At 40.5% G+C, this 25,718-nt stretch overlaps 1 protein-coding gene across 3 annotated transcripts in view; it reads right to left on the bottom strand.

Annotated features, from left to right (window-relative positions):
• Positions 1-8,067: 8,067 nt before the first annotated feature.
• Positions 8,068-25,718, bottom strand: part of inpp4b (inositol polyphosphate-4-phosphatase type II B) — a 183,548-nt gene continuing 165,897 nt past the window's right edge. For all 3 annotated transcript variants that reach the window (XM_085459043.1, XM_085459045.1, XM_085459044.1), the window contains 10 exons: positions 24,802-25,128; positions 23,879-24,017; positions 18,309-18,481; positions 17,576-17,699; positions 17,033-17,159; positions 13,986-14,126; positions 12,129-12,226; positions 11,752-11,864; positions 10,383-10,537; positions 8,068-8,256 (listed from right to left, as the gene is read on the bottom strand). In XM_085459043.1, coding sequence (XP_085315169.1) covers positions 8,082-8,256; positions 10,383-10,537; positions 11,752-11,864; positions 12,129-12,226; positions 13,986-14,126; positions 17,033-17,159; positions 17,576-17,699; positions 18,309-18,481; positions 23,879-24,017; positions 24,802-25,128 — 1,572 coding nt within the window. In that variant the 3' untranslated portion in view covers positions 8,068-8,081. The remainder of the gene's footprint in view (positions 8,257-10,382; positions 10,538-11,751; positions 11,865-12,128; positions 12,227-13,985; positions 14,127-17,032; positions 17,160-17,575; positions 17,700-18,308; positions 18,482-23,878; positions 24,018-24,801; positions 25,129-25,718) is intronic.

The raw sequence follows: 25,718 nt of genomic DNA, 5'->3' as shown, positions 1-25,718 counted from the left end.
TGGCAGTCCTTCCAGAGCTTTCAACTGAAGCTTGTTACAGTTGCATTCCAAATGTTTCCAGGCTGAGTTAAAGTGGATTTTCTGTGTCAGATGTCTTACAAACACGCTGTCGGTGTCCTCATACAACTTTGGCAGAGCTGATGTGTGAGGGCAGTTATTCAATGTAGCTTGCCATCACCAGTGTGTGAATGTGTGTGTGAATGGGTGGATGACTGGATATGTAAAGCGCTTTGGGGTCCTTAGGGACTAGTAAAGCGCTATATAAATACAGGCCATTTACCATTTACCATTTGTGACGTGTGCAACTCAGTATGTCTTTCTGGGAAATACATGAACTCTGCATTGGACTAGAGCCTGAGAGATTCTGACATGTCACATATAAAGAAATGTGAAAACTCACACAAACTACACAACCAGCAGTAAAACATTTTTAATTTTTTTTAATTTTAAACAGACATTTCTAAATGTCAAATGACATACAACTTATTATTTGAAACGAGCATAAAAGCCCAAGGTATCAAACCTTAGAATAAAAAAAAAAAAACATTTAAGAAAAATAAATAATATAAATGTACTCCGTAGCATTCAGAAACTGCGTTCAGTTGTTCAACATTACCCTGCCCTTCATGTTGTTTAAATATAGTACAACCCCAGGTCCAAAACAGAAACGTATTTTATGTTTTGAAAAATGTAAATTAAAAAAAAAAAGCAATGATGTGCAAATCTCATAAGCCCATATTTCATTCCTGCTGAAAAAAAAGAGAAAATTTAGTATTTTAAGAAAAATATTCGTTCATTTTGACTATAATGGCAGCTACACTTCTCAAAGAGTTGGGGCAGGGCCATGTTTATGTAGCATCCTCTTTTTCGTGACTGATACAGGATTCTAGCAACTAGCATCAACAGTCCTGGGTCTGTATTGGTGAGATTTTTTTCTTTCATGATATGTCTTCAGCTGGTAAATGATCGGGACTACCAGTTCAGCACCCAGACTCTTTTACTATGAAGCAACGCTGTTGGAACAGCTTGACTGTGAGATTTAGCATTGCCTTACTCAAATATGCAAGGTCTTCCCAGAAAAAGACGTCTGGACGGGAGCATATGTTGGTCTAAATCCTGCATATATACCTTGGAGCATTGATGGTCCCTTTCCAGATGTGCAAGCCACAAATTCCATAGTTACTGATCTATTTCCATAACATCAAAGAGATCCTGATGGCATGCAGCTGAGCATTGATAACAATACAGATGCTTACTCTCCTCCTCAGTCCGGAGGATGACCATGTTCTCCAAAAAGAAGTTTTCCACTGTGCCTCTGTCCATTTTGAACGAGCATTGGCTGACAGAAGGTGGCGGTGTTTCTGAATCATGTTCATATTTGACTTCTTTGTTGAATGACAGACCTTTAACCTGAATTTTTGGATGGCATACTGAACTGTGATCACGGACGATAATTTCCGGAAGTGTTCCCGAGCCCATTCAGCGATTTCCATCACAGAATTGTGGCTGTTTGTGATGCAGTGCCATCTAAAGGCCTGAAGAGATCCCAAGCATTCAGTATTGATTCTGAGGTATGTCCAGAGCCTTGGAATCTTTTGATGAGAGTTTTTAATACACAACTTTCAGCATTTCTTGGATGTTCTGGATGTTCTGAATTTTTTTCCTTCATAATCTGCAGCCACAGGTCTTTGCAGTTTAGTGAACCTCTGCCTAGCTTTACTTTTGACAAACTCTGCCTCTCAAAGATGCTCTTTTTATACCCCATCATGTTGCCGCCCTGTTGCCAGATAACCTAACTAGTTGAAAAATATTCCCCCAGCTGTTTCTTTTAGTATCACTTACTTGTCCACCCTTTTGTTGCCCTGTCCCAACTTTTTGAGATGTGTTGCTGCCTTCAAAAATCAACCAATTTTTATGATGAAATGATAAAATGTCTCAGTTTAAATGTTTGATATGTTTTCTATGTTATGTCATGAATAAAACATGGGCTAAATTGCCATTGGGGTGCAAAGCTAGAGGACAGTGTTAAGCAGAGGGAAATTTGTAGACTTCAGTCAAAAACCAACTGAGAATCTTGAATCTGAATACTGTGTTTCATCAAAAAACATGTTGATATGATTTCTTGAGAACAGCACAAGTTGTTCATTTTTTGTTTAACATCATACTATCTTTTTAAGGCCCACGTATCCAAATAAAGTTTTCCCTGTGGAGAAAAACCACAGGGAACGTGGATGTCCGCAAAGATTACGGAAACTTTAAGAGCTGTTACAAACATAGGTCAGCGTTTCCAAATATTAACTTTTACCGAGTGAACGTCCAAATGCATGGTCACCGTAAACAAACAAAATAGCTAGTCACTTGAAAACTCTTCTTTTAGGCTAGTTATCTCTCTCATACGCTGATATATGCACATTATGTAAGACTTTGACTTACCCACAAGTTGTTCTGCTTAATGTTGCTTAAGTTATGACCAATGTATGGTGAGGTGGAAAGTGCATTTATTTTAAAATGGACCAATTTTTTTAATGCCTATGAATGTACCCTCATTACACACACACACACACACACACACACACACACACACACACACACCTCCAGCAACTGTGTTTCCTATTAACAGCATATTTTACATACTATCATTTATGATCTTTAATATTTACTAAAGAATAATAATACTGAATGACTAATTTTACAGTACGTGGCTTTTCTCCTCAAGAGTCAACTTTGCCGTAAGTCCCTTCTGGTGGTCGGTAGCACTTGGGAAAGGCCATCAGCTGCAGCATGTTGAAGGCATATTTCCTGCATTTAATATTCTTTTGAACATTCTCAATGCGACATCCTTCTCTGATGATCAAGTGATGAAGGTGAAAGGTGGAAAAAAGAGAACAAAAAAGTAAACATGAGTGAGGTTTAAAATTAAGTTTGTGGTATTAATGATATACACGCCTTCAAAAAACAAACAAAAAAAAGAACCTGAACATTTTGTGCACTACTTTGTGGCTGCTTTGGGATAAAGAAAGCACAAAACTATGCAGTAAATATGGGATCCGTAGTGTTGTTGTTTGCACATTAGTTTGTAAGTGAAAGGTTCCTGGTTCAGTTCTTGCTAGAGACACAAATCCCTCAAGGGTTTATGTCAGGAGGGGAATTTAGTGTGTCAAATCAAACCTGCAGAGCAACCTGCTGTGGGGCGAATAGTTCTTACAAGTATTCTTGGATAAATGGTTCTCAGAGAGATGTAAATGAAACTGAAGATTTTTCACACAGCTGTGAAACAATACAAGAGAGTGTCGTGGTTAGTGAAATACATATTGAGCACAATTGAGATCAGTCTATTGGTGCAGGCCTCCACAACCGGCTAAGTTTCTCCTGTGGGAATTAATTGCCCAACCAAACTCGTGAGTTGGAAGTCAGGATAGGATACTAAACAAAATGTCACCAAGGGGAAAACATGCAGAAAATCTCACTTCTAGGCCATTTGATGGGCTAATTATTCACATTTTCATACATTCTCCATGTGGGAATTAAAGGCATGCAAAACAAGGAAGGCTTTTAACAATTCTGATGAGACATTTTCTGTTGTCCCATTGATTTGCAAGTCCAGTTTCATGCAATAGTCAAATGCATTTCAAAGCAAACATGAATGGCTTGTTGCTTGTTGCTGCTGTTGGTGGTGGTTCATACTTATATATATCAGCACCCAGCTGTTTTGTCCAAACTGACCCTTGTATTCATTTAGATCAACATATAGTGTATAAGTCAAAGGTATGTGGTTAAACCACCTGACTATTAAAAGTTAATCCTCTCCCTCAACCAGTCCAAATCCAGAATTTTGAATGGCTATTGAGAAATATTATTGAGTCTGACCGGGGTAATGCTAAAAGGAGAAGGCAAGTTTCCCAGCGGTCTAGATAAACCATTAAAAACATGTATTTTTAACAGAACAGCAGGACTCTTAACCAAACAGATCTATGACCGTTTGACCCATGTGGAGCTACCTTCTCATTTAAATCAACTGTTCTGTGTTCAATCCTCCCATCTGAAGCTCCGCAGTACATCACATCCACTCCACAGATCCACACACAAACTCTGATGTCTGTTTGTCTCTGTCTCTGCTATACTCAAACTGTGGAACACTTGGCCAGCCTTAACCTTATGCACAGTTTCCATCTACGCCAGTCTCCCATTGCCTTCAGTGAGTTATAAACATTTTGTTCCATTCCAAATTAGACACAAGTCAGAAAAAAGTAGACCCAAAAGCAGGACACTGTCTGTGGCACGTTGGAGGACAGCTTTTGGGACTGTGCTAGCCTCCCCTAGTTCAAGTAGTTACACAACTTCTAGAGAAGCACAGAGTAACGCTGCAAGCAAGGCAACTGTCTGATCTTTGAGAATGACGGCTTATGATATCAATTACCAGTAACCCCCCCCCCCCCCCCCCAAAAAAAAACAACAAAAAAACAAAAAACAAAACACAATAAAAAACAGTTCTCTAAGTAAAATAATAAGAACCTCGACAGTTCAGGAGTCAATGGTCAATGAACCGTACATCTCATATGTAGACATCTGGAAAAAGGTTTATTTTTTATTCTTGCAGTCCTGCAAGCACAAAAAAATGTGTGCATGAGAAGCCGTGGGAACATGAGCTACGCCCAGTTATGATTTCAACTCTTACTGTATGTGTGCAGAGGTATGTATTTCAATATATATACAGTATGACTACTTAAGAAATGCCCACAGGGTTAGGAAGAGCTCAATGCACTGCAGACAATACATGTCAGTAGATGAAACAAAAACACACAGCCCCACAAACAGTGCACCACAGAAACGCTATCAAAGACATCTGTCTTCAGTTTATTTAGACTGTACAAATGCCAGAGATCTTTCAAAATAATTTTTATGTTTGTTTTTGTTGTTTGATTAATATGTCTGTATATTTAAAAGAGTTTCTAATGTTTAAAAAATGTTCCATCTGTTATTCTTGTGTGTTATGACTAGGGATGGGTACCTGTATCCGGTTCTGACATAAACGGTAGTAACCAGACCGAAAAGCAGCGCAGATTTTGGTGCTTTATTTCGGTGCTTTTTTTCCCCTGAGATGTCATACACTTCGGATTCTGGGCAATCATTTTACCTTTGCAAGCGTAGTAGGCGGGCCCAGGTATGTACGTTCTTTTAGAGCAGAGCTACAGATTAAAAATGCCCAAGGCGAAGCGGTCAAAGTCTGGCTGTACTTCACAGCAAAAGATGCAAACTCAGCAGCCTGCAACAAGTGCTTTAAGCTGATACTGTGCAAAGGAGGTAACGCCTCGAATCTGATGAAACACCTGGCGACGTATAGCATTTTGTTAAAAGCCGAGAAATGCGCCGTATTTGATAGCTTGCTGCGAGACCTGACACCGGGCACATCTACTGCGGGTGTGGTGCCTGTTATCGGACCCGGAGTTAGCAACATCCCCCAAAAACCCGAAGAGGAGAGTCCTGGCCCCTAGCCCTGCCAGTGTAGCAGAAATGATGAGGATGATGATGGCAGCAGCAGCCGTGCTTCTCTGCGTGAGTAGCTTAATGTTGTTCGTGTGTAATTTACGTTGTGTAGGCTAACCACGTTATTACATTAATGCACATAAGGTGAACTAGCAAACATCATCATAGCTACATGCGGCTATCTTCTTGTTTGATGGCAGATGCTCCCTTCACCCTGGCCAAAAAGGCTAAAATGACCAAAGAAAAAGTGGAAAACAGCTAAACATGAGAGGTTTTTGGACAAAGTTTGTGTTTTTTCCATTGTTTAAGCACTGCTTCCAGCCAAGAGTGATGCCATAAATCCCCTATAGCTGCAGAAAAGGCTGACATTGTTATCTTTTTCCAAAAAACCAGCTGAACATGAGAGGTTTTTGGACCAATTTTGTGTTCTCCATTATTTAAGCACCTGTTCAAGCACCGTTTAAGCACCGGCACCGTTTAAAAAGTACCGGTTTGGTACTGGTATCGAATAAAACCTAAACGATACCCATCCCTAGTTATGTCATCACACACAAGAATAACATAAGTTTCTATGGTGCCGTGTGTGTGTGTGTGTGTGTGTGTCAATTTCTGTTCTCCTTCGCATTTTCCAAAGCTGTCCATTGGAGTCTGGCCTCCAGGCCTTGTGTTTGACATCCCTGCTTTAGTTCATATAGTAACGTATAGCTTCTAAAAGCTACAAACACTGTTTATAGTAATATTGGTGGTCTTTGTAAAATGTGAAGAAAAATCTGAAATCAGCCTAATGCCCTCGCTGTCTAGCCCCAGATGTTTTTTCCTTAGCCTCAGATCTCCAGAATAAAAATAAGTCAAATGTTTATTAAAGGAAAGGTGTCTGTTTGTCAGCAGCTGTAAACCACTGAGTGAGCTCCATTCAGCTCAGATGAACAAATTGGTGGCTGCTAACCTGCTAAGCGCTTCAACAATGGGTGTAAGAAGCTTTCTAAAAAAGTTAATTCTACCTTGTGACAGGAATGTTGCTTGTGCATCAAAATGACTTCACATGCAGATATATTTGAGATATGTTTCACAGATCACAGGCCAACAAGTCATTTACAACAGTACGTAAATACGGGCCACACAATACCGGCTTCAGATGTAAACTCAGGTTGGTGAGTCAGTAAGTGCTTCTAAAATATTTATTGTCTCAAGTTAGGGCTGCTGTCAATCTCTGACACACTGAGCCAGAGACTCAAACACACCTCTCACGCTCTGTCACACGTCTATTGTCTCATGTAGGCCGAATCAAAAAACAAATTCATTACTCATGACGAAGCTATACAGATGATCAGGACAAGAGCGAGAAATATCCAAAAATCTATCACGTTGATTTGTAAAAGCAGCAGCAGCACAGCCTCTCTCTCTTTCTTCTCTCAGACCATGCACACAAGGGTCACTTTGTATGTCTAACTCTGAAACTGTCACGAGTCCCAGGAGAAGACCAGGGCCATACAAAACCAACCTCAATGCTGAAACCTTGTAAATATATACTATATGTGTATATAGACAATGACTCAACAAAACAAATGCGTCGAGACATTGTCACTGATGATATTTTAGTTAGAGTTAAAAAGACAAGGAAAAAAAGATTAGTCTGTGTATTCAAAATCTGCTGTGTATGAAATAAATCAAATGGAAAGTTATTATTAAAACACTCAAAAAAGACGGAAAACATAAATTAACAAAAGAAGAAGTAATGTACCGGTGAAGACGCGCATCATTAGGTGGGCCCAGGACAGACTCCAATAGAAATAAGCAGAACACAAACAGATGTACATCTGTGGCTGTATTAAATATTATAGCTGGCATTCAGTAGTTACTTTGATGGCAGTTTAGCTTTTATAGCATGAAATGCTTGGATCTGATAAATAATATCGTGTTTTAGTAAATATATAAGTTGAGCCACTGTGGCAAACAGCTGATACAGAAAACATATAAAATGTAAATTGTAAAAAAACAAAAACAACAAAAAATAATGTGCCGATACAAAGTTTGACATCGCCAGCATGTTTCAGTAACATGTTGCTAAAAAGATTTGCTTTTCCTAAAATAAATGATTTGGCATTTCAATAAGTTATCTAGCTTTCGAGATTTGCTCAATCTGCCCTCACCCCCACAGCGTTTCAAATGAAAAGACGAGATTGGGAAAGAAGGGAGTGTGCTTACGCCACATTTGTGCCATACGTGTAAAAAAAAATATAGTCAAAAACACATTGCTGAAAGTAACATGTCCTTTCATGACCATGAGTAGTCAGAGAGTACACTGACGGATGGACTTGTGCATTCTTGCTGTTGATTAAAAAAAAAAACAAGGAGTCTGGTTTGAGCCATGGGAAACAGTCTCATAATCATACTTTTGGCAGTTAGTGTGATCTTAATGTAACTCTCAGGAAGGCATTTTCTTGTCAGATAAAAACATCTGACGTTAATGCCCTACAGCCTGAGTTTGACATTGAATTATTTGCTTATTACCCGTTAATCCGCAGTACCCCTACTGAAAAGAAGAACTAGTGAACACAGGAAGAAAAGCAGTGAGTAGAGATGTCATTGTCAACAGTTTATTGATATTTTGCAAGCAGAAAAACAAGACTTAAAATGAGCCACACAACCAGTAAGTGGGAGCTAACGAGCAGCAGGGCAATGGGATAAAAGTGTCGTGATGCTGGTTTGTTCTCTGTCATGGCGCCAGCCTCAGGGTCCTCCCACTGCCCAATGTCTCCCTGGGTCAGTCGACTGCAGGAGTGCCCATCAGAATGAAAACAGAACGAACAGAGACAGAGTGTGAAAACTGTGTTAGTCCAGTATAGATGCTGTCTAAGTAGGCTTTCTAGGAAAGGTCAGTTGATAAAGAGACCTGACAGGGCTAGTAGCACAAGGCCCACTTAGACCCAGAGGTATTAGTACAGCCTGAATGCAGAATAGCAGCCACAGACAAGTAGACAGTGACAGGTGGAGTAAAAGTGTGAGAACCATGCCATGAAAAACACTGCAGTGTAAGCCATGAAGAAATGGCCTGAGTGAAGTATGAATACGGTCCTAAGTAAACAATCTTTTTTATAGCAGCAGTTTGAAACATGAGACTTGTTTTTTCACATAGCTGATTTCCTTTCTGTGAAATCATTCACATCAGGCTTAGGACAGATTAGCATCACTGTCAGCAGCATTTAAAATAGGTTTAGCAAATAGTGGAACTACTTAGACGAGCGAGGACCTTTGTTTTCATTTTTCTCCTTTCTGCCCCACCTCATATCTTTTCACTTGTGCCAGATATTCCAGTCGGTCAGATCATCCTGTTGTCCTTCTGTGTCTTTGAACTTTTGTCTCCAGTACCTCCCATCTCCTTTTCCCTTCTTTGAAAGATTTATTGTACCCTTGTGAACTCTGGCGAGTATATTCTGCAACCTATCTGCAACACTTTTTGCTTTTTTCCATAAATTCATTAAAATGTCCTTTGTTTACTGAATTCTTTTGCTTTTGGCGTCTGATTGCAAATAATTTTGGAACCACTTTCAGTTAAAAAAACAACTGCACAGATGGGGAGAGGGACAGGAAACATGTCGTCAACCAGTCACAATCTCACTCGGACTGACTGCACTTGTAAACAGATTTCTGAAGATTTGCAAATATTTGCTGTCTAATTCATACATGCAGACAGATTGCGAACAAGCTGCAATCAATTGGAGTCAGTCTGCACTTATATCTGCAACATGTCAATGCATTTAGTTGCATTACGGGCTTGACTGACGTTTTATCATTTTAGATATCCATCATGGTCCTTTCACTGTAAAATTCACTATACTGACTATTCCTTTTCTTCCTACAGTAAAGCAGCCGTATGGCATGTGTGCAAATCTTTCAAATATCACAAGAATAGCCCTGGCCTACCCAAGACAGAAACTTTATCTTTAAAATGTTCCCCTCACAGTTTATACATCTCTGCAGTCACAAGCTTAATTAACTGGGGTTCTCACTGAATATAATTTGGTACTGTTTTGGTTCACAGCTTTACATTGTTTCTGTTCATTTGCAGTTTTAGGAAGAACCTTTTTGTCCTGATTGCACACTGTAAACCATCCCATCAGTTAAAATGTTACTTATTACTAAATGTTCTTGTATAATTGTATAATTGTATTAAAGCTGTGTTTGTGTCGTTAAGAGTTTCTGTCTTCATTCCATCACCTGCCATCAGCTGTCCCATACAGGTCAGTCCCACGGACATTTCAGATGTGCATTTCACCAGTGCCCTTGCCAAAGTTATGCAGTTAAACCTCATGAGATTTAGGCAGATGTGAATGTTTCCCTGCTGGCAAACACACAAACACTAAACTACAGGACTAACAGGAACATGCATTGCTGCCTCTGAATGTGTGAAGAATGGTGATGATGGTGGAGGGAAGGGAATGTTGATCATGTAATGGTGATGGGCTGGGAGGAAAAGTTGCAGATAAAATGCCTTTGATGTGTGTGATGGGTGGTGTGGATGCAGGTTATTACTTGTAATACATGCTTGTAATGACAAGCCTACTTCAGGCTTATTCCATTCTACTGCTAAATGTAGCAAGATTAAGAGTGTGGTAACGAAAACATTGGAAAATTGATATTTTTCTAACTTGCCTGTAATAGTATCTAGTAAGCTTTTTAGAATTTGAGTTTCAGTAAAAACAGCCTCGCATGTATACTCTGAATACATAAACCAACAAGATCCTGAAAGTAACTTCACTTGAAGAGAGGAGACGACGGCAGAAATCTCTGATCACCAAGATATTTTTCGTTGAGCAAAAAATCCGCATTTATGACTAACTTTTTAAGTGCAGTCTGTTTAGGACTGGCTTCTGATGCCTCCTTTAATACTGTCTTACCTGCGCATGCAGTCCAGAGCGCGCACGAAGAAGTCCTTGCTGAGCTGGTGTTCATCACGTAAGAGAGCGCACTGCTCTAGAGTGACAGACATGGATGTTCGGTCTTTGGCACTTTTACAGCTGGTAAACCTGATGCCATTTAACCTTCGGCAGATCTGGTGGAAAGTGGATGAGGGAAAAAAAAAACCCAACATCACCATCGGTTTGGCATACATCATGAAGGCAAAATGTTGTGAAGTGACTCATCTCGTTTTACATATCCTGACGTAGACACGTGCACACATCTGCCACGTGATTAGTGTTTTCATTTTTATGTCATCCTTGCTTCACTCTGATGCATCCCTAGTATTGATTACCTGCAGAAGGCTCACTTGCACGCATAAAAGCTCGAGAAGGAGCTTTCGCTCATTTCCATCTGCCCTGGCATTACTCCTCATTTGCCTTTGTAGTTTCAAGTTACTCATTATTAGTTGAGGTGTGTTTTACTTTTACCTCTGCCAAGGATGATTCAGGTAATGTTCACGTGCGTGTGTGTTATCATTCTTTCAAAAGTTTTGAATGAATTTTGATAAAACGTTGTAGGGATGTAGACTGAGTTTCTGTTAACAGTCCATTAAAATTTAGTTTTCATCCATGAGGTCTTCAAATTCAACTTCATCTTTTAAAAACCAAAATGGACCAAAAGTCTTATAACTTCATTAAATACGATTCTTACAAGTGTAGTGTGTACTGCCAACAAATCGAATACATACAGTGGTCCCTCGCTAGAACGCAGTTCACCTTTCGCAGTTTCGCTGTTTCGAGGTTTGTTTTCTTTTTTTTTCCCCTATAAGAGCGAATTGTGTTCTGCGTCCTGATTGGCTGTAGACCATTGTCAATCAATCTCGCGCCATGTCTCCTGCACAGTACACAATGCGTTCAGCTTGTCAAATTTACATAAATCTGATCGCTTAGCAGTGTGACTGTACTGTATGTTTGTAAGTTTTCTCCCCAACAAACAACAATGTTGACGAAATGTTTTGCACCATCTATGGCACCCGTGGGCGCCTTTGGTTTTATTCTATTATACTGGACTTATTTTTCTATGAAGGTTTGAACTTTGAGAGTGTTTAAACAGATTTAAAGTATCATGTCACATTTGACCTCTGACCTCTCCCTCAAGGTCAATAGATTTATCTGAAGAATCTGATCTGAAGTGATAATAATGCCATATTGAGCTGTTTAAAACTATGTTTCTCTATAAAAGCCTGCTACAAACTTAAAGTATGCTTAAAAAGAACAAAGAAAACAACATGAATATATAAAAAATACAATATCGTTCCCTTCAAAGTAATTACCATCCAGACAGTAACAACAGTAGAAGCCTCACCGTTCCAGCAGTCCACAGTATCTCCACATTCTTTTTCTTCTTCGCGACTACATTCTGGCCCAAAGTTTCAAGTAATTCCTTTATGTCGGTCTGTGTCTGAAAACACGGTAGACCTGTTTGCACAAAACAAAAACAGAGGTTAATGAAGACAAGCTTCAGGCTGTAGATCAGGTGTGGATATTTCTTTCACAGAAATGTTCTACATGTTAAAATTCACGGTTGCTTTATAAAAGGTGTGAACCATTCTAATGGGATTATAGTACACATTATTCACCCACACAAAAAAATATGTTAATACTGTTTTCTGCACATAAACACATGAGACCAAAGATGAAGATGTTTCTTTAGTAAAAATTATTTTAAAGTTGTGCACTTACATTCTAGTGGCACCTTTTCACTTAATGATTTGTAATAGGCTTCTAATGTCTCAAAGTTCTTCTGGTTTATTCTTTCTTGTAGAGAGATATCTCCAAACCTGAGAGCAGAACAGAGTGCAAGATCGGTTAGGGAAAAAATATTTATCCTGATGGGCAGTTTGTGTGAATCCTGGCCAACCCTGCCCCAAACATGGTTCAGTGGGGTGGTCTCTGGATATGGTGTTTGTTACTGGTGTATTTTTTTTGTCATAGCCCGTTGTACGCCAGTGGTGCGAGTATCAGTTATTATGCAAATGTACTGTTTATAAGGTTGGGGAAATCTGCAGTCAGATGAAAACAAAGAAGTCACTTGTATGAGTGAAAACTCTACATCCAGATGAACAGAGTTGCTTCTTCTGTAGTGTTTCGGGCCTCTTGGTGTTGTTCAGCTGGTGCGTCCTGGATGAATGTTGGTTTTGAACATTCCTAGAGTTTTTTGGTATTTCTCTGATAAGTTTATATTTGGTTTTCAGCCTCCCACACTTGCACTAAAATTGAACTTCATATGGAGAGCTCCATTGAAAGGTGATGTTAGGTTCAACTTCAGAAGTCTTGCCTGTTTAATTTCGAATGAAATAACAAGAAAGCAGCCCTCATATGGCCACAGAACTGCTAGTCAGCCAGCTGCTCATATGCTTTCAATCTCTGAAAGTATGTTGGGTTGGTTTTTTTTTTTGTAAAACCCATTAAATCACAGCTGAAAGTCTGCACTTCAACCACACATTAATTGCTTGATTTGTGGTGGTGGTGTACAGAGGCAAAATGATCAAAGTTTCCCCCAAAAAAAGCATATGCACCTAACTGTATATATGCAGATGTAATGTCCAAAGACCCACTGGATTAGCAGCAAGAGAAAACAAACTTAAAAACTACCTATAATTTATGCCTAAATTGATTCAGCAAATACACTATCAAACAGACAAATAATTCCTATTTTAAGGTCAATGCGTACAATAAGTCAAAGTTTACGTAGGAACCAGAAAGAAGAAACTTCAGAAGATTATGAAAAGGTTCATCAGAGGTTTTATAGACCGGACACAAAATTTGCTTCCATTTCCTTCAAAACTGTCACGTTTCCATGAGAGACCCATAAACCTTACCAAACTTTCCAAAAATCACAAATCTTTTAGTGCCTCTTGCAAACATGAAGAGCTGACTCGAAGCCAATCAAAACCTACAATGAATCATTTCTACCAAAATAAATTATGTTTTTGATAGAAACTCTCAGCACTCCACGCAGGGGAGCTTCCAGCTACCGGATGGAAAGGCGTCTCTGGCTAGACAATGGAATTCAAAGAGCCAAGATGAATGAAGATGTACCATTACATTTTAGTCACGTTAAAAAAAAGCAAACTATAAAGCACAACTTGGAGATACTGTAAGCAGTTGGAACTTGGTTGGATCACTGGGTGAAAGGTCATTCAAGGTAAGGGAGGTGAAAGCATTGAGAAGGCCCGTGGTAAAGGTTCAAAAAGCTCAAGGGTCAGGGAAGAGTACAGCAGGCAGGTTTCTACACCAAAAATAATGTTGTTATTGTTTATGTAACAGCAGCTATATGTGCTTTTTCTTTAAAGCCATAATCACTATTTATCACGTAGCAGAACTAAAAACAATAAAGGCACTTAGTAAAAAAATGTGAATATGCTATTAGTGGTTTGGATGGCTCCAGCTATAACTAAACAACAATAATCTTTTAGTTTTAGCTATAGATTTAAAGCATTTCCTTTAGAAATGACAATAGGATCTGTGTTTAGATCAGCACATACACAGTGCTCGTCTTCATGTGCACTGGAGTGGAGCAAAGAATATCCAGGTTACCTTTCTGCTATTGTTTGTTGTTCATTAATCCCCACATTAAAGAGCACCGGGAATACTCGGAGAAGCTTCCCCTCCTTGATTTCCTCTGGTAAGGTATGGAAAACCAGTTTAGGTAATGGCACTTCTACAGTGAAGTGGTCTCTAAATGCAAAGAGAAAGTGAGAGAGAGAGAGAAAATAAGGATTAAGACGGTGAAACATCCATCAAAAAAGTAATTTGATACATTTTACCGCATGATAGATGTGATATGTTTGGGAAGTTCTATAACATGATACCTAAGACAGGCCTGAGCAAGATGTAAAGAGAGAAACTGATGGTGTGTATACAAACCAGAGAGCCAGTGTGCGCGTTTTAGAATTCCTCAAAGAGTGGCACGGAAGTGGGAGGTGCCACAGGAGTGTAATATCACACCAGACACAATGCTCAAGGTAAGCAATAAGAAAAAACAGCTTGACCTGTCAACAGCTGTCCAACACGTGAGCAAAGGTTCTCTTCAAAGATGGGAGAGGACATTCGTGATCAGCTGATTTGAACTTTTAAACCAATGTACAAAACTGCTGTGGACTGAAGCCAGATAATATCTGTGTCAACAGCTCATCCGTATATGGAGTAAAGTTCACCTGGTTACCAGTTGTATTGTGAAGCTATGCTACCTGCAATACTATTAAATAATTCTTTTCCCCTATGGGAGGTATCTTCGATTAGGCTAAATTTTTCTTTCAAACGTTTCTCGACTGAACTGCACTAAATAAATGCTAAAGTGGTTTTTAACTTTTTGTCTTACAAGACTGTGTGAAATCATAATCACGTATAACAATTGTTAAAATATGGACTTTCCCATACTCAGTAGTCACTCTCCTTTCCGCCACTTGCACAGTGTGGTGGCAGATTTCTTTTCTCATGTATTAATCACATATTTAATCATATCACATTAGTTATAGTAATATCACTTTCTCACTTTACTATAGTAAGAGCACTCCTGTCACTAGTTTACATGCATGTGGAATGTTAACACAGTGAGGCCATTGTAATGGGAGACGTTAAACAGATAGTGGGACTCCTTCTGCTTATCAGGGATGTAAATCCTTCGGTGACGGCCAAGCAGAAAACAAGGTCATAATTCTCTCTGTGAGGGAGAAGGTATAGCCCACCCGTGAGAGGGACCAACATGTAAGAGTTTGTGGAATGTTCTTTGTCTGTGTCTCTGTATATGAGATGTAAGGGCGGTGGCCACAATTCAGAGATGGTCCTGGTGTTCCACTGGGATGCTCTCTCCACATTGCAATGTGTTTATTAAACCCACTTCAAATCAAGGTGACTGGGTGTGTTGCAGGTCATTGTTAAATTTTCCCTGACAACAGTTAACTACTACTTGACACAGTTCCACACTTGTTTTATCTTCTAATACAAGGATAATAAAAATAATACACACATGCATGTGTATTTTTTTTAAACGTCAAATAATAATTCAAATAATAATTACATTATATCTCAGTGACTCTGCATTTATTGAATGCTAGCTACTTTTGACAACATCAAAGTCCAGATATGAAGAGGAAAGTTTCCACCTGCATTCCTGAATGAGCCACAGTGAACGGATACTTGTCTAAGAGAAAACGTGTGGAATTCAGCCCACTCGTAATTATGCTGTGTCATCCTAAGACTTTTTAAAGTAATCAATTTTAGCTGCTTTTGGTGCTGAAATTAACAACATGTGCACTAGAGAGGAAATGATGGTTTTACAAGTGGAGGCCGTTGACATTTTTCTTCCCTCCTAGTTTTCCTGACTGTTTTTCACTAATAGATACACAATTACATTAGAAGAGATGTGCAGGGGGAACAGGATAAGCACTGCCAGAAGCCTACAAATGACGTCCAGTAGGCCACTGGTGTGAATGTCTGACAAAAACATCAGAGACAGACTTCATGAGGTTGGCCTGAGGGACCAGCATCCTTAGTGGATTGCGTGCTCTGTGCCCGGCACCGTGGAGCATGATTGGCATTTGCCATAGAGTAGAATACCAGAGTTGGCAGGTCCACCACTGGACCTGTCTGTGTCCTGTGCTTTTCACAAATGAGAGCAGGTTCCCCCTGAGCACATGTCACAGACATGAAAGGGTCGGTAGAAGCCGTGGAGAACGTTATTCTCCCTGTAACATCATTCAGCATCACCGGTTTGATGGTGGGTCAGTGAGGCATATCCATGGAGGGATGCAGAGACCTCTAATAAGGCTAGGCAATGGCACCCTGACTGCTATTAGGTATCGCGATGAACCCGCCGGTGCAGTGGGTCCTGGGTTCCTCTTGGTACACAGCAATACCCTTGAATATGTACCCAAGAGTATGCAGGCGATTCCTGGGGCTGAGATCCTGAGCCAACCAGACATAGTGGTGATTGAGAAGAAGCAGAGGACCACAGTTATGATACAGTGACAGTCCCAGTAGACAGCAACATCAGGAACAAGGTAAACAAGAAAATCAAGCTTAAGTTTTTCTTTTTTCACAATATGAAACACAAAGGAAAGCACATGTGATGACCTACACTAAAGTGATACAAACAAGAAAAAAACCTGCTCCGATATTTTTTATGCTGCAGATCCGTGTTGGAGCTGGTGTGAGAGGGGTCCTGGATGTTTTGCATAAGTGCGCCAATTGTATCCTTAGTGAAACACAATGCAAGAGAAAACAACGCTGTTTTGTAATGGCTGGCTTCCATTATAACAAAGTTCCTGTGTTCAGTTTTCATTGAACACAGAGTATGAATCCCCCTACTTTTGAAATATACGGACATTTCCCTTCTTTAAACTTAGATTTCCTCTATAAACAAAGAAACTCTCTCAAGCCAAAAACATTACTTTCTATGTTTGCATATCTCAATAAAACGAGTATAGCTTGATTTGATGCTGATTTTCTGATCTCAGAGGTATATTAGAAACCATTAGAGGTGACCACATGTGCCGCAAATAAGTGTTTGGCCCGATTTCCTTCCTATAATTGGACTTGAGCAAGAAAACAAACAAACAAACAAAAAAAAAACAAGGTCTTACCGTCGGCCACAAACTAAAGGCTGAAGGTCACTGAGGTCATCGGACTTGGCCTCTGTAATCTTGAACATGACTCTCTGCAGGTCTGAGATCCCCACTTCCATGTCTTCCAGCATCCCGAACTCTTCACCTATAGCGGCCACAGAAAACAAGCTCGACAGTGATGTCAGTCGTTCTCGTTGCATGCATACACACAACAGGGCATGTTTAACAAAGAACATAACTGAGAAACCTCCCTCCCTTGTATTTATTCAACTCTTACTGTTACTTACTGTTCTCTTTATTTCTATGACAAACATTAACAGGAGATATACCATTTTCCAGGTCACAATTAAAGGATGAAGAAATATGGGTGTCGGTAATGAAGGCATTTAGCCAAAAACAACACTGCAGTGACTCACCTTGCCTCACCTTGCTTATGTACTACAGCTTAATCATTCACCTTACTAGTCTGACTTGCTTAAACGTGCTGGGATTTACTTAACAGCAAACACAAACAGTAAAATTCAATGTAGGTCGTGAGGTCACCGGCGTGATTTCACTCACTGTAGGTGCTGAGCAGGCTCTCAAACTGAGCAACCAGGCCAACGAGGTGAAGCTGCCTCAGGAAGCCTTTGTCCTGCATTCCCGCGTACAACCGCATGACGAAACCACAGGCCAAGGCTGCCAGCTGTTTAACACACAAACACACAAATACTAAGACATTTTCAAACAAGCAACTATGCAGCAAACACTAAACGGTGAACCAAGAATACACTGGGTCCAAAATACTGCGATTCAGCTCAATTATAAAGGATCAGAACCTGCAGCCACTTTCACACCACAACAAATGTGTTACCTGAATCCATGTTACTCCTTTTATTTACTTGCTCATGCTCATTTAATGTTGATGTATACAGCAGAGACATGCGAATGAGTCCTACTGGAGTAAACCCTTTAAATATAAAATATAGTTCAGAGCCTAACAAATACATGACTCCACACCCTGAGTTCTACAGTATGCAAACATGAAGTAATATACAACCAACATATTATATTGTTTGCACTGATTATGCTGTACTTTGGACCACGAGGGAAAAAAATTAGATGACAAAATCCTTTACAGCTCAAGCTGCTATTGCATAAAGCAGTGAATGGGCAGCAGATTTATGATTCATTCATGAGAAGAGAAAGTATCGACAAAAAGCAAAAATCTTTCAGATTAAATTCAGATGAAAAGAAGCTCCATGCTCTGGAGGACTCCTAAAGAGTTGTTTATTATGCCAGTGCAGCCACCTACTGCCTGACTGAAGACTATGTCTCGCCTCTGCTGGAGCAGGAAGCCCTGTGGAATGCTGCAGGCTGCCTCCTGCAGGAGCACAAAGGTCATGGCTCTCTTCGCCTTCTCCACCACCTCCATCACGCAGTCCTTTAACCGGGTCACCAGAGGACACAACTGCTCCCTCCAGTCACCTGTGAAAAAGAGATGCAATGGGGAACATCTCAATCACAGCAAGCGATTTCTCTGCGAGGTCAAGCACTGTATGCTGCAGTGTGAGGTGGAAGGCCCCACACAAAAATGCAACTTGGTTTGAAACACTGAAAAGGCGGCAGCAAAGCACAAAATTAATGAACCCCTCGGAGTACGCCAGCTTGCACATCTCAAATTATAGACCGCATGTGTGTCCTGCTGCCTTTAGGCAGATGCAGAAATTTAATAGAGGAATTTTTCATGCAGACTAAAAAATTTTAGACAGCAGATACTGTAAGAATCATCCATTCATTTAAAAATCAGTGAAAGGCTTTGAGAAAGTCCCACATTTTGAATTGAAGAAAAAAAAAAAGTGTAGGTTTATCTTATATGCATTGATCAGTTTTACTGTGGTCTGTTTACTTTAAATCTTACTATTTCCATCTGTTTCTGGCTGATTTGAACATAAAAATATCTCAGCGAGCAATAAAATTATTATTATCTCTGTTTTTTAAAAGGCACATATGAAAATTAGGGTAGAAAATTGGTAAATTAAAAAAGAAATCTTCACGCTAAACTGTTTCGTGTTGAAGGCGTCATTCACAAACAGTGCGCCTAGAAGATTTAGCTTGTTGTTTGTATGCTACGATCTAATGATGAAGAACAACCTCATTCTTACAAAACATTTTATACTTTTCCAAAACACCATGAGCCAAAGTTTCTGAGAATTAGGATTAAAGGCCTATAATAAATAAATAAATAACATAATTCATTAAATATGACCTACTGGCTGTCAACCCCTCACAGTCTTAATTCTTATCATCATCCCATCGATGCTGGAGAACCTGGATGTTTTTTTAATAACTGCCCTGCGTTACTCATCCTGGGCTGACAGATCAGGTGTTACTGCACCACCTGCTTGTAAACCATGAACTGAAATCGTGCGTCTTTCCTGATTTCCTCCTTGGACACTATTGTTTCAGTTTCTACAGTTGAACTTTCTCTTCTCTCATTTAAGTCATCACCTCACCCTCCGCCTGTAATTCTCTGTGGGGGTTTCAGAGTTGCAGTTAATATTCATATAAAATATTTACAGTCATGGCACAAAGATAATTCGTACTCTTTCAAATATGAGGTTATACTCGTACATAATAAAAATAAGACTTTTAGACTTTACCAGGTTTTCAGATTTGGTAAATCGCAACTGAGACGAACAGAAAAACTAAGTCTAAACCAGAATCAGTGTGTGAAAAGTACAACCCATTATTCAGGTTGTAGATCCACATTTAGTAGCAAAATTTGGAAGGAATCTTTTGATGAATGATTTTATTGGTCAGAACTTTGAAACACTTTTCTGTGCAACATTGCAAAATTCATGTACAGCTCTCTGGTGGTCCTACCACAGCATCGCAGGCTGAGGTCTGGAATTTGACTGGACCACTGTAACATGCGACATGTAACAACGAGATGTAGCTCGTGGGTTTCTCTGAGCACTGCTCACTGTCACGGTCGTTGTCAGGCTTTATAACCCTTCCCAGCCTTATGAGAAGTAACAAATTGCTTCTGTAAGATCAATTTAAGGATTGTGTTGCCACACCTGAATGCTCCAGACCACGTGCTGCTATTACAGCACATGTCCGATTCAGCTCAATTTTAAAGGCTCGACCCGATATAATTTTTTTTTTTTTATCATGTCCTGTTGCAAAAAAAACTTAGAATTTAAAGAGGGTGTATTTTCTTTTAACCATTACTGTAAATGTGAAGTATTGTGAGATATCGCCACAATTTTCCTGTCTACACCAGACTTGTTGACCTTTGATAACAACATTGTGCAATAAGTGTTTTTATACACTTCTTCTTTTATTACTTAAGTTAAATAAATTATCCTGTGCAGTACACATCAGACTGGAGGCCATATAAAAACATATTGTTGTGTTTGAAAATCAAATCACAACTAGGAGGGTACAACTACTTCTGGTCATGAATCATTGGTATAGACTATATAATTTCTGTCACACTGTTATAATATTTAAGCTCTCATTGTACCGTATTACTATCAGCAAACATCAAATAAATTATGTAATCCTTGTGACCTCTTTGTGGTTGTTTATTTTGGACATGCAGCAAACTCAAAATGTGTGCAGGAAACTTGCATTGCAGCTGTGATGATGCTTTCTCTGCATCCTTCACTGGTTTCTGATAAAGTCGAGCCTCTGAGTGGCCACCAGGGGGCAGTGTTGGTTAAGCAGTGCTCAAGATGAGTTTTCCAACCATACCACATATTCTTTCTGAGCTTCAACATATTGAAAAGTTCTCAGGAGGGAAGAGTGAATCATTGCGGACAAACAGACATGCACACAGTTTGATATGTACAGCATATCAAGCTTGCCCTTGCCCTGTCATAGAAATCACATCTTATCTCATTCTGCAAATACTGCCTCTGCACAGAGCAGGAAACAGAACTCCAGCTGTCATCTCTTCACTGGCCCACCTGTCCAAACATGCAAACCCCTGCAGTGCCATCAAAAGCCCAGGATTCACAAAAGAGATAAAGCTTCTCTCATTATTCCTTCCATGTTTGTATTTTGACAAGCAGATGACCACTTTCTCTGAGCCTGTCTTAATAAAGGTGCTCTGAGGATTGAGCTTATCTTTCAGAATGAACACAGGGGCTGATGGCCTTGTTTTCACCTGCTGGCTCACAAAGACACAATGACACAAAATGATACTGTCACGGGGTCCCCTTCCAGACCTCTCCCGGACAAACACAGGCGTAGTCGGTAAGGTATTAGTGTGGATACTTTATTTGAAACGGCCTCCCCAGTGCATAAAAAGATGGTTGCAAAGACATAAAACTGAGATCCGCGCTACACAGCCTGTATGTTACAACACACACCCTTCATATCCGGCTCGCCGTCTCTTATATCCCGTAACCCCTCCCCCTTGGCGTCACCACCAATTCTTTATTCTGACTTTAATCCCCGTCTCCCTCCCCCAGAATTTCTTTTTCATTATACACTCACAAAACATATACATTGATACAGGCTCTCAACTATTTCCCGGAAGTCTACCCGACTTCATATACACATTAACGGCCCACGGAATGAGGCCATTCTCATGACGGTCCAGACACACGTGAACTCATTATTTAAACCCCACACCCCCATACCATCGGCTTGCGTCACCCTGCACGATTGGCGATCCCCCGCACGTCTCCCCGACCGACGCCCTTAACAAGTAAGTGGGAACCAAAATCTAGCCACCCCCGATGCGGCTCACAACTTGCTCCTCACCCCTTTTATTCCTCTACTCGGTCGTCAGAAAGATACGCCGCCCCGGGTGCCAAATCGAACTAATGGTGGCGATCTAATGGTGGCGGTGCCATACTCAGCGGACTCTGCCTTGAGACGGGTCACTCCGTCACAGATACAAATGCACCAATGCCTCCACAGCATGTGTGTGTGACTGACACACACACACACACACAGCCTCTCCTTGTCGCCTGGTCAGTCTAATGCCACTGCTCTGTGGCTCTGTGTGCCAATTGGCAGCTGCAGCAGTCTGGGCGCTTGTCTGAACACAAGCTTGAGGCAGGATTTCATTGGACGTAAGGGAAGACTGGGCAGCTTGTGGTCAACAGTGAATGGCTCTGCATACGAAATGTAGCTTTCATCCACTTCTCTGGCAACAATATGAGTTTCTCATTTGCCAGTGCTTGAACAACAGGGAGTCTGCAACGCTGGAACTCTTTTCGATTTCAGCTTAAGATACTCTGAAAAATATGATGAACTACTCAATGTTATTTCTTCCCCACAGTAAAAATCTATGTACGAACGCTTAAAAATGTTTTTTTGGGCTCAGGAGCACTTCTTAGCATTAAAAGGACTGCTGTTTAGTGACGGGAGCATAGTGACGGGCACATTACAATACAGTGGTATCACCACATGTTGCCTGTGACAGTGATGGATCGGTTAATGCATATTCTGCATTATAATTTGCATGAGGAAATTCACCGATGAGGCATTGGATTACCTGTTTAACTGAAGAGAAAAACAAAAATGTACAGACTTAAAAAAATGGGATGTTTCTGCTAAAGAAAACTTATGAACAAAATAATAACAAAAGAAAGCTAAATTAGCTGAAGTGTTAAGGTAGAAATGTCACCTTTAAACATTCACATGGCATATAGCAGGAACTCCATGTATGCAGGAATGTAGATGATCAAGATGACCTGCTGAAGCTCAAACTGAGCATCAGAATGAGGAGGAAAGCTGATTTAAGTGATTTTGAAAGCGGCGTGATTCTGGTGCCTGTTGGGCTCATATGAATTTTCCAGAAACTACTGGCATTTTCCCACACAGCCATCTCTAGGGTATGTACACAATTGATCAAAAGAGAAAATATCTGGGCGAAAATGCCCTCATTGATGTCAGAGTTCAGAGGAGAGTGGACAGACTGCTTCAGGCTGATGGGAAGGCAACGGTACCTCAAATAAGCATTCATAACAACCACTGTGTGTAGGTATGCATTTCAGAAGGCACAAAACTCTGAACCAGGGTATACAGCTGCAGAAGACCACACTGTGTGCCACTACTGTCAGCTACGCAGGCCGAGGCTACTATTCAGACTGGCTCACCAAAACTGGAAAACAGAAGACTGGAAACACGTTGCCTGGTCTGACGAATCTCAAGCATTGATCTATCTTGCCCTGTATCAATGGTTTCAAGCTTGTGGTGGTGTAATAGTGTGAGGGACGTTTACTTTGTACACTTTGGGCCCCTTAGGGCCAAGTGAGCATCATTTGAGCACCATAGCATACCTGAATATACATCCATCCCACAGTGTACCCATCTTCTGATGGATGCTTCCAGCACAATAATGTCACAAAGCTCAAATCACGTCAAACCGGTTTGCTGAATATGACAGTGAGGTCACTGTACTCAGATGACCTCCACAGTCACGAGATCTCAATCCAACAGAGCACATCTGGGATGTGGTGGAACTGGAGATGTGCATCATGTCGTGCAGCATCTGTCAGTATGGACCTAAATCTCTGAGGAATGTTTCCAGCACCTTGTTGGCTCTATTTTACAAAGATTTAAGGAAGCTGCTACTGCAAGCTGTACCTAATGAAATAGACAGTGACGGTACATCCACATATATATATACGCACAGACAAACAGAGGTGGTAACCTACAACATAGATGAAGGAACTGTGATCAAACTGTAGTGTAGTATTGCTGGTTTGTAATCACGACCGCGGCCAGATCTGAATCCTAACGAGCAAAACATCACTGTATCATCAGCCAAATAAAGTTTTACTTTTGACTGACACAGCAATTATTTGGCCTGTCTAAGACTGTAAACGATGGGCTAAACAAACTGAAAATGTAATTTACCAGGATTGTGGGAGGTGATGACATCAGCTAGCTGATGTTCTGGGACTGGATCCTGCTTGGTGTTGTCTTCTTCCTGGAGTTTATCCACCATGGCGATTACACAGTTGAGACACTTGGCCACATTTGCCCACAGCCTGTCCTGAAAGAGCCAAATGCACAATCAGCAGTCAGATCAGTTGCGCTGATTACATCTGTGTCTTACTCACACTGTCTACCTTTGAGACTGTGAGGCAGTTATTTTTTTTGCACAGTCCAAACTCCGAAAAGCCAAAAGGTCAAAAGGAAATGTCTGAAAGGATATTCTGAGATTACTTTTAAAGCGTTTCCATCGTTTCAAGCTTTCTCTTTCTTCTCCTGAGCTCCTGCAGGTAACTGATGTATTGAGACTTTTTCTCTGTGGATGTGTGTGCTGAAGGGGGGTGGGGGAATACATATTTTGGATATTTTCTTCTTAAAAATATGGGTTGAACACGTTATAATGGCGGGAGATAATTAGGCATTGGTGTGGAGAAATCACGATGAACTCCTGCTGGATGGCAGATGCTGTCCTCACACACAAAGAATACTAACAGCCATAGACACGTCCATGAAAAGAAGCGAGATGGCTTAAATTCACTGACAAGGATACCGCGTAATTATCTTCCGCAGTCAGTTTGTCATGATGAAATATTTAAACCCCCTTTGAGAAAAGAATCCACTTAAAAGACTAATGTTTGGTATGCAATCTAATTTTGTGAGTAATTATTTGCCATAGCAGATCTCTAATACAGTAATAGTTTTCGGCTTCCCCCTGTGTGCGCTCTACTGTAAGAAGCACCAGGGAAAACATCAGTTTGTCAAAACACACCGGTTTAAAATAAAATGATAACTCAATCACAATTTTTAAATGTTTCTAAATGACTTAGAAAAGGAGTCGGGCATACCCATTCCTCCTCATCGTACTCTTTATGGTGGGGTATGGTGTCTTGGTGCTTCAGTGACAAAGGCTCTCCTCCAGCAGTTGTTTGGGTTCCTTCCACATTATTACACACCACTGTGGTCTCAGTGACCGACGTCGGTGGACTGTGGCCTGGAAGTCCCTGAATCGGGTTCTGATTCTGGTCATTGGTCTGGTTTGTGTGGCCTTGGTGTTGGCTCTGCGCCCGAGTCGACTTCTGGTTCTTGGAAACGTAGCCTGGCTGCGCTGCATGCAGCGCTAGGAGTGCACTCTTGACCAATTCATCCTTAAGAGTGTGAACAAATTGTTCTGTCTGCAGCAAAGAAAAGAGAGACAGATAGGAGGGAAAAAAAGATAGACACTGAAAGTTACTGTTGGATAGGACAACAAATACAAATTTAAGTGCTGAAAAAGCAAAAGTGACAGAGTAAGTGAGCGGGATGTAGAGAGACTGTCACGCTGCCGAGGGAGAACAGGTCGAAGAAAACACTGGTGGAGGAGAACTTGGAAGCAAGTAACTATTTTACAGAGGAAGTGAAAAGAAATAAGCAAAATGAACCCTCTCCTTCACCATAAAGGAGGTGCTCTCCATTACTGCAGCGCAGTCAGTAAGCCAAAAGAAAAGAAAAAAAGAAAAGAAACAAAGAACAAACAATTCAATTACTCCTCCTCCAGCCTGCTGCTCCGTGGAGCACACCTCCTTTGATCTTAAATTCACCAGCTACTGTAAGTTGATGATGATCCCGGTACCAAGGAGTCTTATGCCCGCCGCCGCCGCTGCGTAAAAAATGATAAGGGCTCTCGAGAGTAATTGAGTTACCACTGCAATAAGCAATTCTATTACCACAGGAAATGCAGTCGAACAAAACACATAAGCCAAGCCCTCCATGAAAAGAAACCTAC

This window comes from Copadichromis virginalis, linkage group LG6, assembly GCF_057382275.1.
Source record: "Copadichromis virginalis isolate Kocher_CV1m ecotype Utaka linkage group LG6, C_Virginalis_male_GT1.1, whole genome shotgun sequence".
Lineage (NCBI taxonomy): Eukaryota > Metazoa > Chordata > Actinopteri > Cichliformes > Cichlidae > Copadichromis > Copadichromis virginalis.
This window is presented reverse-complemented; position numbering and strand designations above follow the sequence as displayed.